The sequence below is a fragment of the Myxocyprinus asiaticus genome, chromosome 22 (assembly GCF_019703515.2).
Source record: "Myxocyprinus asiaticus isolate MX2 ecotype Aquarium Trade chromosome 22, UBuf_Myxa_2, whole genome shotgun sequence".
In the NCBI taxonomy this organism is placed as follows: Eukaryota; Metazoa; Chordata; class Actinopteri; order Cypriniformes; family Catostomidae; genus Myxocyprinus; species Myxocyprinus asiaticus.
Window position 1 is genome coordinate 11,145,063 of NC_059365.1, and position 14,302 is coordinate 11,159,364.

Here is a 14,302-nt window from a genome sequence, read left to right on the forward strand (position 1 = left end):
TTCTTTTGCTGTTGGAGCAAATGGGTAAGCAAAAATAATATTTGCTGTGGTCTTCCATTCACCACTATACTGTAGAAGTTTACTCTGCAATAGTTTACTTCCGCATTCCAAACCCGGAAATGTATAAAGGGTGCATTTTGTGTAGTTGACAATGTAGCTATTTTAAAGGACATTACTTGTGTCGGTAACAGTATTAGTATTTGCTGTGCACCTCTGATTTGCATGAGAGACTGTATTTGGCATCTGGATTTACAATGCCCCCTCTGTGTTCAGGAGTTGGGCACAGACTCTCTTGGCACCTGTACAGATTTTCAAGCTGTGCCAGGATGTGGCATCAGGTGTCAGGTCAGCAACACAGAGAACTTGCTGCGGAGAGAAGACAGTGACAGCGAGGAGAACCAGCGTAATGCTGTCCTGGTCCAGATCAGTGATACCAGAGCCCATATCAATGATCACCCACTCATCATGGACCCACAGCCACTCAGTGAGTGTCCCATGACAGCATCCCCAGTGTTTGAAAGCAATGTCAACTTTTGTGAAGTAAATTAAAATCTCATTATTTTGAACTATTCTCATTAAACGCCTCACCTCCTGTAAAAGCTGCAGAAATGTTTTGTAAAACATTCCCTCCATTCACAAGATACATCACTTAGTTTAAATGTTCACCACTTTTTTGCTGTTTTAGTCACAGCTTAGGAACATCCATTAGAATTTGTAAAATGTATCATTTGTAATGAAAATGCCTTGCAAGTGTGAAATTCCATTCTGAAATCACTATCAAACATTCCAAGAGCATTGTCTTGAAGGCGTCTGGTAAACTGTAGTGTGCTGTTTCAGCTGTAGAACAGACCGCCTCATACACAGTGCTAATTGGGAATAGAGAGTGGATGAGGAGAAACGCGCTGCAGGTGCGAGCAGATGTGGATGAAGCCATGATGGAGCACGAGAAGAGAGGACACACCGCTGTGCTGGTGGCTGTGGACGGTGAGTGCAGAATTGTTTTTTTTTTCATTGCTCATCTCATTTCCGCCAGACTTTGCTTACTGGATATAATAAAACTTTAAGACTAAAGTAACTTACTCCCAGTTTCATACTCCATGTGTCTGGAGGATTTTCAAGGCCAACTAGATTCACGGAAGGCAGTACCAGTGCTTGGAAGGCAGCAAAAAAGGGAATTTACATTCCAAGCTTGTAAACAAGATGTTTGGTTAAGATCAGTCACAATTCGGTATGTAAACGACATCCATGACATCCTTGCTTGCGGTTAGAAATTTTCTAAATGTAATCTTACATTTCTTAAAAAGCATAAAGTTTGTAGAAACCAAAAATGCAGCAGACCTAAACCTGAAATTATCTACAGAATGTAGGTAAATGGTTGGAGTTTAACCCTTTAAGATCTGAAGGTGTTTTCAAAGATTTCCTGTTTCAGTGGCATGCCCAAAATTAAATGCTTATAACTTTACAAAACAAAAAAAAAACAAAGAGTCATTTGTTTGGTGTAATTTAAAAAAAACTTTTCAAATTTTTAAATAATACAGATTATGATAAATAATGAGACTCCCAGCCTAAGAAACTGCTGAAAAATCACAAAAACGTCAGCCAAAAATTAACTTTTTTTCTGATTTTACATTATATATCTCAGGGTATAAAAAAGGTAGCTTCGAAAATCTTGATCTCAATCATGTCACCTGTAACAGAGTAAAATTTTGTGTTGAAACAACAAAGCAATCAAAAGTTATTGCATTACAAAAAAAATTTTTCCTAGTGTCCAAAAATGTCACCAAGTGTCCAAAAGCCTCTACAAACAAATAAAACAATAATTTTACATAAGAACTAATTACACATGCATACAATGACTAAAGGTATGCTCTCTCTCCAAAGCATGCAGGCATGAGTAACGAGATCTCATCAAGTTCCATTCTGTGTCATTTGAGCCATCACTGAGTCTGTGTAATGTACTTGGCACCATCTCCTGGTGGCCATATGTAATTAGAGTGAACGATCCTCTCTGCCCATATTTGGATGACTTCCACCTCTGTTTGCAGCGATCTGAATCCTAATACAATTGGTTTAGTGTTCCATGATGCTGGACAATGTACATTTTCCGATAAAATCATCTGATCCAGGAAAGCTAACGTGTTTTTAGCCAGATAGCACATTATGTGCTGTGTGCACATTGTGCTTCGTGTGGATTATCTAATGATCTATGCATCCGATTACATTGTGTGTCAGCTCGTTTTAACGGGAATCCCCTCTAAGTTATAGTATGTAATATTTTATGTTCTGTGTATTTTCTGTAAAGTTATAAGCGAAAATGCAGTTTATAAGCTTTTAAACAATACCTATTGTGTGTTGGTCAGGACTGTAGTTGTTAATATATTGATAATTATGGCCAATCCAAGCTTAAAGGGCTAATGAATTGCAGAAAAGTGTGCTGTGTTCAGTACAGTGTTTGCCTCGTAAAAGAACTGTAATAATTGCATCAAGCAGTGTAAAATGTTAATTTGTTTATGCTAAAGATGACTCTGTGCTGTTCCATGTTATTCTCAGGTGAGCTTTGTGCCATGGTGGCCATCGCAGACACGGTGAAGCCTGAAGCCTGGCTGGCTGTCCATACTCTAACAGCGATGGGGCTGGAGGTCATACTGATGACCGGGGACAACAGCAAAACAGCCCGAGCTATCGCTGCCCAAGTACCCTTAGTATCCCTTTCATTAATAATTATCCCCACTGCAGCAGTAAATTTAAACAACTGAGCTTATGTTGTGTTTTTGTGTCCAGGTGGGCATCAGGAAGGTGTTTGCTGAAGTCTTGCCATCTCACAAGGTAGCAAAAGTGGAGCAGCTCCAGCAAGCAGGGAAACGGGTGGCCATGGTGGGCGACGGGGTGAATGACTCCCCCGCACTAGCAATGGCAGATGTGGGCATCGCCATAGGCACAGGCACAGACGTGGCTATTGAGGCTGCAGATGTGGTGCTTATCAGGGTATGGACACTATAGTAACAGTTAGATGTTGTGGATGAAACCCGTAAAAGTCAAGGCTTCCATATACAGGACTGCGCTAAAGGTTTAAAGGAAGGTTCCGGCTTCAATACAAGTTAAGCTAAATCAGTAGCATTTGTAGCATAATGTTGATTAACACAGAAAATTATTTCGCCTTGTTCCTTGTTTATTAAAAAAATTAAAATAAATAAATAAACAGCGGTTACAGTAAGGCACTTACAGTGGAAGTGATGAAAACGTTAAGAAACACTGTTTCAACGGTTTAGACACAAGACGTAAGCATTGTACATGTTAACATGATTTTTGTGTGATCAGTATTATAAGCAATACTTTTACAGCATATATACAGCACTATATTATATTATACTATATTATTAGCATTCAGCTCAAGATGGCAGCGACGTTTTTGCTATGATTGATGATCTTGATGTGGTTTTCAACTGTGACTTTCTCTTAGAACGATCTTCTTGATGTGGTTGGGAGTATCGACCTTTCTAAAAAGACAGTAAAGAGAATCAGAATCAACTTTGTATTTGCACTAATCTACAATCTTGTGGGAATTCCCATTGCTGCAGGTAAAAACAACTAGATCAAACAAAGCTAGCAGATAAAACAGTAAATTCTTTGTATTATTGGTTGAGTTGCATTAATAGATGTTGTAATTTTCAGGTGTGTTTATGCCTGTTGGTCTGGTGCTTCAGCCCTGGATGGGCTCCGCTGCTATGGCTGCCTCCTCAGTCTCTGTGGTGCTGTCCTCTCTCCTGCTAAAATGGTAAGCCTTGCCGATCTTTCTGCAACCTAAACATCATGAGAAAATGAACAAATTACATATTGGTCGGACAGCAATGTTCCTGTCTAAGAGTGTGGTTCTTGGCCAGACTAAGCTGCAATGTGGACCAGACTTGCCGATAGTTAAAACATTTGCCTACGGGAGACTAAATGTTGGATGGTGTCATTAAAATGGTGCAAAATTCTAAATTGTTTAAATGAGCACATTTAATTTTAATTTTAACATTTAAATGATTGTTAACTTTTATTTTTTTCTTCAGAATTTCAGCTATTATTTGCCATAGTCACTAATGGTTCTCTAAACAAGGTTAAGGAATGCAGTGCACTGTATCAGTGAACAACGAAATGTATGACACCATAACAATAAAACATGTAAAATTCAATGTAAAACAGTTTGACTTAATCAAAAAATTTAATGAGCATTAGGAACAGGGGAGGATTTTATTAGATGAAAGTCTGCCTAGGTTGTATTTTAAGTAGGCTTAGATTTAACACATAAATTTAGTGTGATTAATTATATAAAAAACTAGTGCAATTAATCATGCCCACGGACGATAATAAGGAATGTTCACCTTCATGTTTTTATGAGTCTCCTTCAGCAGGGTGCAGTAAGCACAACTTCAGCTGAACAGGCAACACGCAGCTGTACAAACAACAAACCTGGATGAAGTGCAACTTTGAATGCAAGGTTCTCGAGATGTGTTTTTCTAAGTTTAAATTACGTTTAACTTGACACAGCATCCTAAAATGCTGTGTATCACATGATGCAGCCTAAATGAGACGCTCCAAAAGGGACCGTCTGATGCATGTGTACATACTGTAGATACATCCTGTGTTTGGACTGTTGACCAATGATTCAGTGACTAAGTTTATACAGACACCAAATTGTGAGAAACTAGCGTTCCCATTTACATGCACTATATAAGTGGCATGCTCTTTAGTCCCGTTTACATGTGGATTGGTAAGTAAGCAGCTTTCTCCACAGCAATGTAATTTCCCCGCCACGCTTGTGTAAATAACAAACATGGTATCCGAGGAAGACTTCACTATTTTATTTTCTGTTGCTTAACTTCCAGATATTCCAGAGTTGTTTCTGTGTTTGTTTCCTTAATTTTTTACCACGACCTGCAGTGGAATTACGCTGCAATAGTGGGGTTTCCCTCTTACCTAAATCTCCGGGATTCCCCCAATGTACCAGCATATACACTATATTGCCAAAAGTATTCGCTCACCCATCCAAATAATTGAATTCAGGTGTTCCAATCACTTCCATGGCCACAAGTGTATAAAATGAAGCACCTAGGCATGCAGACTGCTTCTACAAACATTTGTGAAAGAATGGGCCGCTCTCAGGAGCTCAGTGAATTCCAGCGTGGTACTGTGATAGGATGCCACCTGTGCAACAAGTCCAGTCGTGAAATTTCCTCACTACTAAATATTCCACAGTCAACTGTCAGTGGTATTATAACAAAGTGGAAGCGATTGGGAATGACAGCAACTCAGCCACGAAGTGGTAGGCCACGTAAAATGACAGAGCGGGGTCAGCGGATGCTGAGGCGCATAGTGCGCAGAGGTCGCCAACTTTCTGCAGAGTCAATCGCTACAGACCTCCAAAGTTCATGTGGCCTTCAGATTAGCTCAAGAACAGTGTGTAGAGAGCTTCATGGAATGGGTTTCCATGGCTGAGCAGCTGCATCCAAGCCATACATCACCAAGTGCAATGCAAAGCGTCGGATGCAGTGGTGTAAAGCACGCCGCCACTGGACTCTAGAGCAGTGGAGACGCGTTCTCTGGAGTGACGAATCACGCTTCTCCATCTGGCAATCTGACGGACGAGTCTGGGTTTGGCGGTTGCCAGGAGAACGGTACTTGTCTGACTGCATTGTGCCAACTGTGAAGTTTGGTGGAGGGGGGATTATGGTGTGGGGTTGTTTTTCAGGAGCTGGGCTTGGCCCCTTAGTTCCAGTGAAAGGAACTCTGAATGCTTCAGCATACCAAGAGATTTTGGACAATTCCATGCTCCCAACTTTGTGGGAACAGTTTGGGGATGGCCCCTTCCTGTTCCAACATGACTGCACACCAGTGCACAAAGCAAGGTCCATAAAGACATGGATGAGCGAGTTTGGTGTGGAAGAACTTGACTGGCCTGCACAGAGTCCTGACCTCAACCCGATAGAGCACCTTTGGGATGAATTTGAGCGAAGACTGTGAGCCAGGCCTTCTCGTCCAACATCAGTGTCTGACCTCACAAATGCGCTTCAGGAAGAATGGTCAAAAATTCCCATAAACACACTCCTAAACCTTGTGGAAAGCCTTCCCAGAATAGTTGAAGCTGTTATAGCTGCAAAGGGTGGGCTGACGTCATATTAAACCCTATGGATTAAGAATGGGATTTCACTTAAGTTCATATGCGTCTAAAGGCAGGTGAGCGAATACTTTTGGCAATATAGTATATATGTGAACGTGAGGGATGGTCGATATTTTACATTGGTGTGTATATTGGGTATAGTTTATAGTGTATGTGCTTTTCCCACTGTACTCCCAGAAATGTTGAATTCTTTCCTCTGTGTTGACTTGTTGTTGGGCTCCATCCTATGACTTTGTTATCCAATCGGTTTATGCACGTGCGCACTCCTCAAAAACCTGTAACAACGGTGCTTATGTGTTTACCTGACCACATAAACTGCATTCTCCAGGAGAAACCGCTTTCTCTTAATCCCTTAAACGGTCATTGATTCAATGATAGGCGTATGTTCAGTGATATGAAGATAAACAATACATTGCCTTCTAAAACCACTTTTTGTATTGCTTAATAAATGCTTTAGTTGTTTGCCACAATAATGTTATGTATTTCAATTGTCTAAATTATCATATTCATTATATATTTAAAATGGATTTAAATATAATTATTGTATCATTTTTGTATTGAATTATTTTTATTTGGGCACCTTTCTTGGCAAATAATGACATGTGATTAATACGATTATAAATTAGCACATTATGTAATTAATTTGATTACAATTTTAATCTATTGAAAGCCCTAATTTTAAGAGGATTGGATCAAATAAGACTCATTTTCTGTTTCTGCAGTTACACTAAACCCAGCGCTGAGAAACTGGAAAGGCGATTGGGCGAGGTAAGAACACAAGGCAGTCTGACGGATGTCAGTGTTCATATTGGGATGGGAGAGCTGCGCCGCAACTCACCCAAACTCAGCCTGCTGGACCGCATCCTCAACTACAGCCGGGCCTCTATCAACTCACTACGCTCAGACAAACACTCTCTAAACAGCATGGTCCTTAGTGAGCCAGACAAGCACTCTCTGCTGGTAGGTGATGCTAACTGTGACGAGGAGACAGTTTGAAGGTGGAGTGCATATTGCAGGGAGTCAGAGGGGCTACTTACTTTACCTCAGTGCCTGTTAGGGAGGGAGAGCTACATCCAAAATTCAATCGTTTGACGTTCCTGCTGCTTGGCTTAGATTGAGCAGCTTTGGTTGTCCTTTCGATGGCCATTTGCATCACTAGAGGTTTTCAATTAGTCTGTTTACTTTCAGATTTCATTATACTTGGTGGCCAATTTTTAAGATGACAATCTAGATAAGGAAATTAACTGTGCCGCAGATTGTCTAGGAAATTTTTGTGATTTATTGTGTCTTATGGTAATGAATATTTATTACATTTATTTATATTGTATTAACATACTGTTTAGTTGGACATGAAGGAATGTAAAGTTTTATTTTATCCGTGAACAAATTAACTCTACATTTTATGGCTGTTAGTACTGAAATGCAGTACATTCCAAAGAAAGCAACTTGCCTGCTGTTTTAGAGGGAGCAAAGAATTGTCACTCTTGTGGTCGCCATTCACTTATAATGATGGGGCCACAACTTGGTTACCAAGAAAACAAGATGCTAAACCATTCTAAACCATTCAGGTCTTTATAAGATGTTCAGCACATTCATTCAGTGAAACTGTTTTCTATTCTTGAGCTGCCTTTGCTCTTCTGTATTTAAATGTGCGCTTGTCAGTTTAGCTTTTAAATGTTTTAATGTTTTCACTTTCTTTACTTTATTTCAAAACTCAGCACTTTGTGTGAACTGAGATTGTAACTAACATTTTATGAGCAGGATATATTTGTATACAGCTGTGTGTATTAATGCTCTATAGATACCCAAGTATTCAATACATCACAGCACAGCCTGAATCAGGTTACTGAAATGGATTGCTGGATTAACGACAGTTCAAGCTTTTTAATTATGTTGAGGATGTTTTTTCCATTTTGAGGATAAAATATCCAAAAAGTGGTAAGAAAAGGAAGTTTTGTTACTGTGTTACTGAAGGTCAATTAAGCGATGCAGTCTTCAAACAAAATAAGTGCATTAGGAAGTAATTTATTGTTCACACAAATGAATGGCAATTTTACCCATATGTATTGCTTGTTTTGCCAAAATATGTTAAATGTTGATGATCTGAATATCCTGAAATTATGATTTATGCACTTGATGGTTTCACTAAATGTGGTCTGAGACAATTCTTTTAGTAGTTTTTCAACATATTCTTTAAATAAACAGCCAGTTTTCTATAAGCTGACATAAAATGGGTTATTTATTCTTTATTTATACATGAAATCAACATTCTGCTTGGCTTCTCCCTGAGTCTGGTCAAGAATTAACTTCAATTTCAGCTATGCTTTAGCTAGCACAGAATTTCTTTTATACATCTGTTTTTAATTAAAGGCGCACTCAGTAACTTTTGTCTTTGTGTCATCTTGGACTTACACTGACACCTAGCGGCTTGGATGCAGCATCATTTAAAATCAATAGTTTTCAGTTTCAGATGCCATTGTAGAAATGTAGTATTTACAGTTAGCCATGATTACTTTAATCAGTGAGTGAAAGTGTCAAATAACAGGACGGTTACTGAGATTAAGCGAGTAGTATTCGGCTGGTCATGTGATTCTAACATGGCAGCCCCCATGAGGGGACCCTCTCCATGAAGAATAAAACAGCTTTAATAAGGTTACTGATATGACTGGAGTCTTCATTTTAATGTGAGTGCTCATGATTTCCTACACACACTACTGTTCAAAGTTTTTTAAATGCTCATTCTTTATTATAATTATTTTTCTTCACATTTTAGAATAATAGTAAAGTCATCAAAACTATGGAATAACATAAATGGAACTATGGAATTATGTTGTGACTAAACAAAATACAAAATAAATCAAAACTGTGTTATATTTTAGCATCTTCAAAGTAGTCACCTTTTGTCTAGAATTTGCAGACATGTACTCTTGACATTTTCTCAACCAACTTCTTGAGGTATCACCCTGGGATGCTTTTTAAACAGTATTGAAGTAGTTCCCATCTATGTTGGGCACTTATTGGCTGCTTTTCTTTATTATTTGGTCCAAGTCATCAATTTCAAAAACTTTTTTTTATTTTTTATTACATTTGAGTTTTATAATGAAATAAATTAATATGGTGGCACAATTATATTTTTGTCTACAAAACTAATTTAAAACATTTAAGCGTACGCCTACAGATCAAAAGATTTTTAAGATCATGAGAAACATTTCAGTCAAGTGTTTCAAAACTTTTGACCGGTAGTGTATATTGCAAAATTACAATTCATGTCTTTAGGAGTTAAACTTTTTTCATGTAGAGTGCACCTTTAAGGAGGGAAAGCACTGATCTTTGAGTACTGGGACAAAACAGACTACAAAATTGGAGAAAACATTATATGTATTAAGGAATTATTTTGGATTAATCCATTCAACATGTTCAACATGAGGCATTCACTCATGTTTGGGTGCAATCTCCTGCTCACAAAATGTGTTTTGCATTGCCTATAATTTAGGAATATTCTGGGTTTGATACAAGTTAAAGTCAATCGACAGCATTTGTGGCATAATACTGATTACCAGAAAAAATAATTTTGACTTGCTCCTCCTCTTGAATGGCACCAGTCCGTAAATGTTAAAATACTAAAAAGTATAGCCACAAGACAAACAATATGCATATTAACATGATTTTAGTGTGATAAAATAGCTTACTAACCTATTCTGTGTAAAGTTATAGCCAATTATACAACTTCTAACCATGACGATTTAATGTCAACCCTAAAATGACTGTAAAAATGACGATTTAAACAACTTTACAGCTCAAATAATACAAAAGTTTTAACAGAAGAAAATAATATGTGCTTTTATAAAATCATAAGCTTCACATTCTGCTTTTTAACCCTCCAAAAACTGGCCCCGATTCACTTCCACTGTAAGTGCCTCACTGTAACTTTGATTTCTGCTGCTTCTTTTTTCTCTCTTTTTTTTTTTAAGAAAAGGAAAATATTTTTTGAAGTAATCAACATTATGGCACAAATGCTGTCCATTGAGCTTAACCCTAGGATGGAAACTCAAAATTGTTTTACAACAAAAGTTGTAGCGCATCAAAAAGCTGATGGAAATGCAAATTATAGCTAAAATTTCATAAGTGTGGACATAATATTTTTCCATTTAAGTTATAGTTATACATCCTTGAAAGACAATTTATTGTACATGAAGCATTACTCACACTGTTATGAATTGGTCTTAATGGCATACTTGCACAGATCTGATGCTGCAAAGTGCAAACACGTCTGCGTCATGACACATTCAGGAGTGCCAACACAAATATCTCGTATCATGCACCTGTCATCGACAGAGAACAAATGAATGGCCACTCTTTGTGATTAATTTAATCACGGTAGCCATCTGATTATTTATTAAAGTATTAAAGTTGCTTTTCCACACCATTCGAATTAGCCCACAATACAAAAAACATATAACTTCTATGCACAAAGATGTTTTAAATTAAAAATAAATACACAATACTAGGAGAGAAGCTTCAATGTGCTTTTTTTGGAACACTAACAGCCCAATTCTATAAAATTATTGTTTCGCTTTTGAAAAAAATGCCGGCAAAATTCCCTGTATTAAATAAATTACTGAACGAAAAAAGCATTAAATTAAAAAAAATAAATGACCAAATGAAAAAAAAAGTATTGTTAGGCCTATATGCCTTTTCTACGCAAACTTAAATTAGCCGTACCCTGTTCTGTAGATGAAAAAAGTCAGCTGAATGACATTCTCAGAATGTTCTACTTTTTTCCAAGACTATAAACTATCAGAACTGTTTGTCCAATGCGGAGTTCACGTTTGGAAAACGAGTTTTGAACATTTTAAAACTTTTAAATATTTTAAATCTAACCCTCTTTACCTCAGATCGCATTTGCTGAGCTTCTTCAGAAAATGTAAATTGCATTATGACATTCAGTTAATTTTAGATGATAATCAAGTTCAGTTGGTTGTTAAAAGCTGCTGGACAATTATGCGGGACACAGTGCAGTTGTGATGGCAATGCTTTAGATTAGATGATTGCTCAAAATAGCCTATTGAATATCAGGAATGTATCATATGTAAACCCTGATATTACACCGCATCAGTTTTTCTTTAATAGCTGTGCACACAGCATATACACATCGATGGATGGTCCTTATACTAAGACCAAAAGATTCCCCCACTACTTGGTGCAGGTTGGCAACCTACGATAGGCTCAACATCAGGACCAATATTACAGTCCTATCCAAGGCCATAACCATGTCTTGAACATTGGGGGGCGACCAAACCATTATGGGGGTGGGGGGTCACGGGTGTTGAGGTCACAAATATAATGGTCCTCTTTGGTCCTTTAATATAGTAAAGGCTTGAAATGCAATAAGATTCTGAATAAAGGCTTGAAATGCAATAAAGGCCAAAATTGCATAAATTTTGGTTTTAAAAGATACATTAATTTTTAAAGTTCACACAGTACAAACACTGTCTACATTGCTAGCAATTTGCCCATTTCAGTCATCTTTTCTTTCTTTTTTGTGCTGTCTCAAAGAAAAGATGACATGATATAATTTGAATTTCTTTTCATCATTGATGTATCTGTAAAATTACATGACTGTGTCAGCTGACTAGCAAAAAGAAAATACACAAAATTATTTAGTTGTGCCTTATTGTTTTTTCCCCCCATAGAATCTTAAAACAATCTTTTCTTCAAGAATCCTAACGCTGCTCTTTTACATACAAAAACACTTCATATTGACCACTGCTGTCAAGGTCCAAAGAGAGAGAGAAAAAAAAAAGAACATTATAAAAATACCATGAAGTAGTCCATACAACACATAGATGTTGTATGGCCCCAGAAAGCTTGGAATATAATGCACAAGTCATTTGGACTACTGTTATGATGTCTTTATACAGAACCTTTAATAGTGCTTTATAGTATTTGTCCTTTATGACGCTCGACAGCTCCTGCTCACTATAAACTGTTATTTTATGGAATAGAGCTGCTTAAAATATCTATTTTTATGTTCCAAGAAAAAGTAACAGCATGTGGGTTTTGAACAACATAAGGGTGAGTAAATGAGTGAGTAAAAGTACATTTTCCATTTTTAGGTGAACAACTCTTTTAGGTGAACAATAACTGGTGACTCATTTTTTGAGCACAAACCTGACAAGACATACTCAAATAATACGGAAGCAGATCATCCAAATAACTATAAACTCATAAACTGGCATTTCTCTGTGCAGTCAGCGCCTCTTCTATAAGTTGCGCGAATGTCCTGATCTAAGGGGGCGAGATTGAAACTGCATCTGGCTGAGGCACACTGTCGCAGGGACGCTGATCCCTCAAGTGTGCACGCTTAATGCAGCTAGATTATAACGTGATAGCTCGCGATTTATTGAATCATAATATATGTCATCGTGCATTTTTATCGTGAAGAAAATTGGCAATACACAGCTTTATTAATAAGAGAGAGTTTGTTTTTTTGTGAGGTAAAGATGGATTGAAGTGAACAGAAAGGTGAGAGAGGTAGTCTTCGCCCCATTATACACTGCAACAAAATACGTTTTTGATTTGTTTTGGCTTGTTTTTCAGTATAAATATCTAAAACTCCTTTAAAACAACATACATTTTCTTTAGCAGCTATACTGCAGAATAAAAAATTGTTATCTGAGAATGTTGAATATAATATTAAAAATACAAATATTTTAAAATAACTAAAAATCCTTTAAAAAAAGATGCATTCACCTGAGAAGCAGCTTATAAGATATTTAGACTTGCTTTTAGAGAATAGATCTTGAATATAAGTATATTTTGTCTTTACTGCACTTGCAGAAGTATTACCAAGTGAAAAAATACACTTATATACAAAATACACTTATATTTAAGATACATTCTCTTAAAGCAAGTCTAAATATCTTATATGTTTCTTCTCAAGTAAATGTACCTTGTCTTAAGGATTTTAGACAATTTTGAATGGAAAACAAGACAAAAACACTTGATAACAATAGGATTTTTGCAGTGAATTTCTTTACTGAATTACACTTAAAAAAAAAATTTCTTTAATTCAGTGAATGTCATTTAGAGATATTTTTAAAAGATGATTTTGTTCTCTTTATTATTAGTAAGCATGTTTAATATAACATTTTAAGTCAGGGCACAAGCTGAATAATCGGTTAAGAGCTAATGATTAATCTTTGCAAAAATTGCAAAATAGTCGAATAATCATTCTAATAATCGTTAGATTAATCGATTATCAAAATAATTGTTAGTTGCAGCCCTACCGCTCACTGGATGTTTTTTGTTTTTACCTCCATTCTGAGTAAATTCTAGAGACTGTTGTGTGTGAAAATCCCAGGAGATCAGCAGTTACAGAAATACTCAAACCAGCCCATCTGGCACCAACAATCATCCATGCAATTATCTAATCAGCCAATTGTGTGGTAGCAGTGTAATTCATAAAATCATGCAGATACGGGTCAGGAGCTTCAGTTAATGTTCACATCAACCATTAGAATGGGAGAAAAATGTGATCTCAGTATTTCGACCGTGTCATGATTGTTGGTGCCAGACGGGCTGGTTTGAGTATTCCTGTAACTGCTGATCTTCTGGGATTTTCACGCACAACAGTCTCTAGAATTTACTCTGAATGGTGCCAAAAACAAAAAACATCCAGTGAGCGGCAGTTCTGCGGATGAAAACGCCTTATTGATGAGAGAGGTCAACAGAGAATGGCCAGACTGGTTTGACCTGACAGAAAGGCTACTGTAACTCAGATAACCACTCTGTAAAATTGTAGTGAGCAGAATAGCATCTCAAAATACAGGCTACAACAGCAGAAGACCACGTAGGACACTTTATTAGGGCAATAGTGTTCCTAAGAAAGTGCTCAGTGAGTGTATATATATATATATATATATATATATATATATATATATATATATATATATATACAGTTGTGCTCAAAAGTTTGCATACCCTGGCAGAAATTGTGAAATTCTGGCATTGATTTTGAAAATAGGACTGATCGTGCAAAAAAAACTGTCTCTTATTTAAGGATAGTGATCATATGAAGCCATTTATTATCACATAGTTGTCTGGCTCCTTTTTAAATCATAATGATAACAGAAATCACCC

General features: G+C 37.0%; 1 protein-coding gene across 1 annotated transcript in view; it reads left to right on the top strand.

Moving 5' to 3' along the window:
* The window catches only part of LOC127413221 (copper-transporting ATPase 1-like), a 29,653-nt gene extending 21,274 nt beyond the window's left edge, over nucleotides 1-8,379 (top strand). Inside the window, exons 18-24 of the mRNA XM_051650173.1 lie at nucleotides 274-484; nucleotides 838-984; nucleotides 2,551-2,693; nucleotides 2,782-2,985; nucleotides 3,461-3,578; nucleotides 3,673-3,775; nucleotides 6,883-8,379. Of these exons, the coding sequence (XP_051506133.1) occupies nucleotides 274-484; nucleotides 838-984; nucleotides 2,551-2,693; nucleotides 2,782-2,985; nucleotides 3,461-3,578; nucleotides 3,673-3,775; nucleotides 6,883-7,156 (1,200 nt within the window). The 3' untranslated portion in view covers nucleotides 7,157-8,379. The remainder of the gene's footprint in view (nucleotides 1-273; nucleotides 485-837; nucleotides 985-2,550; nucleotides 2,694-2,781; nucleotides 2,986-3,460; nucleotides 3,579-3,672; nucleotides 3,776-6,882) is intronic.
* The last annotated feature ends 5,923 nt before the right edge of the window (nucleotides 8,380-14,302 follow it).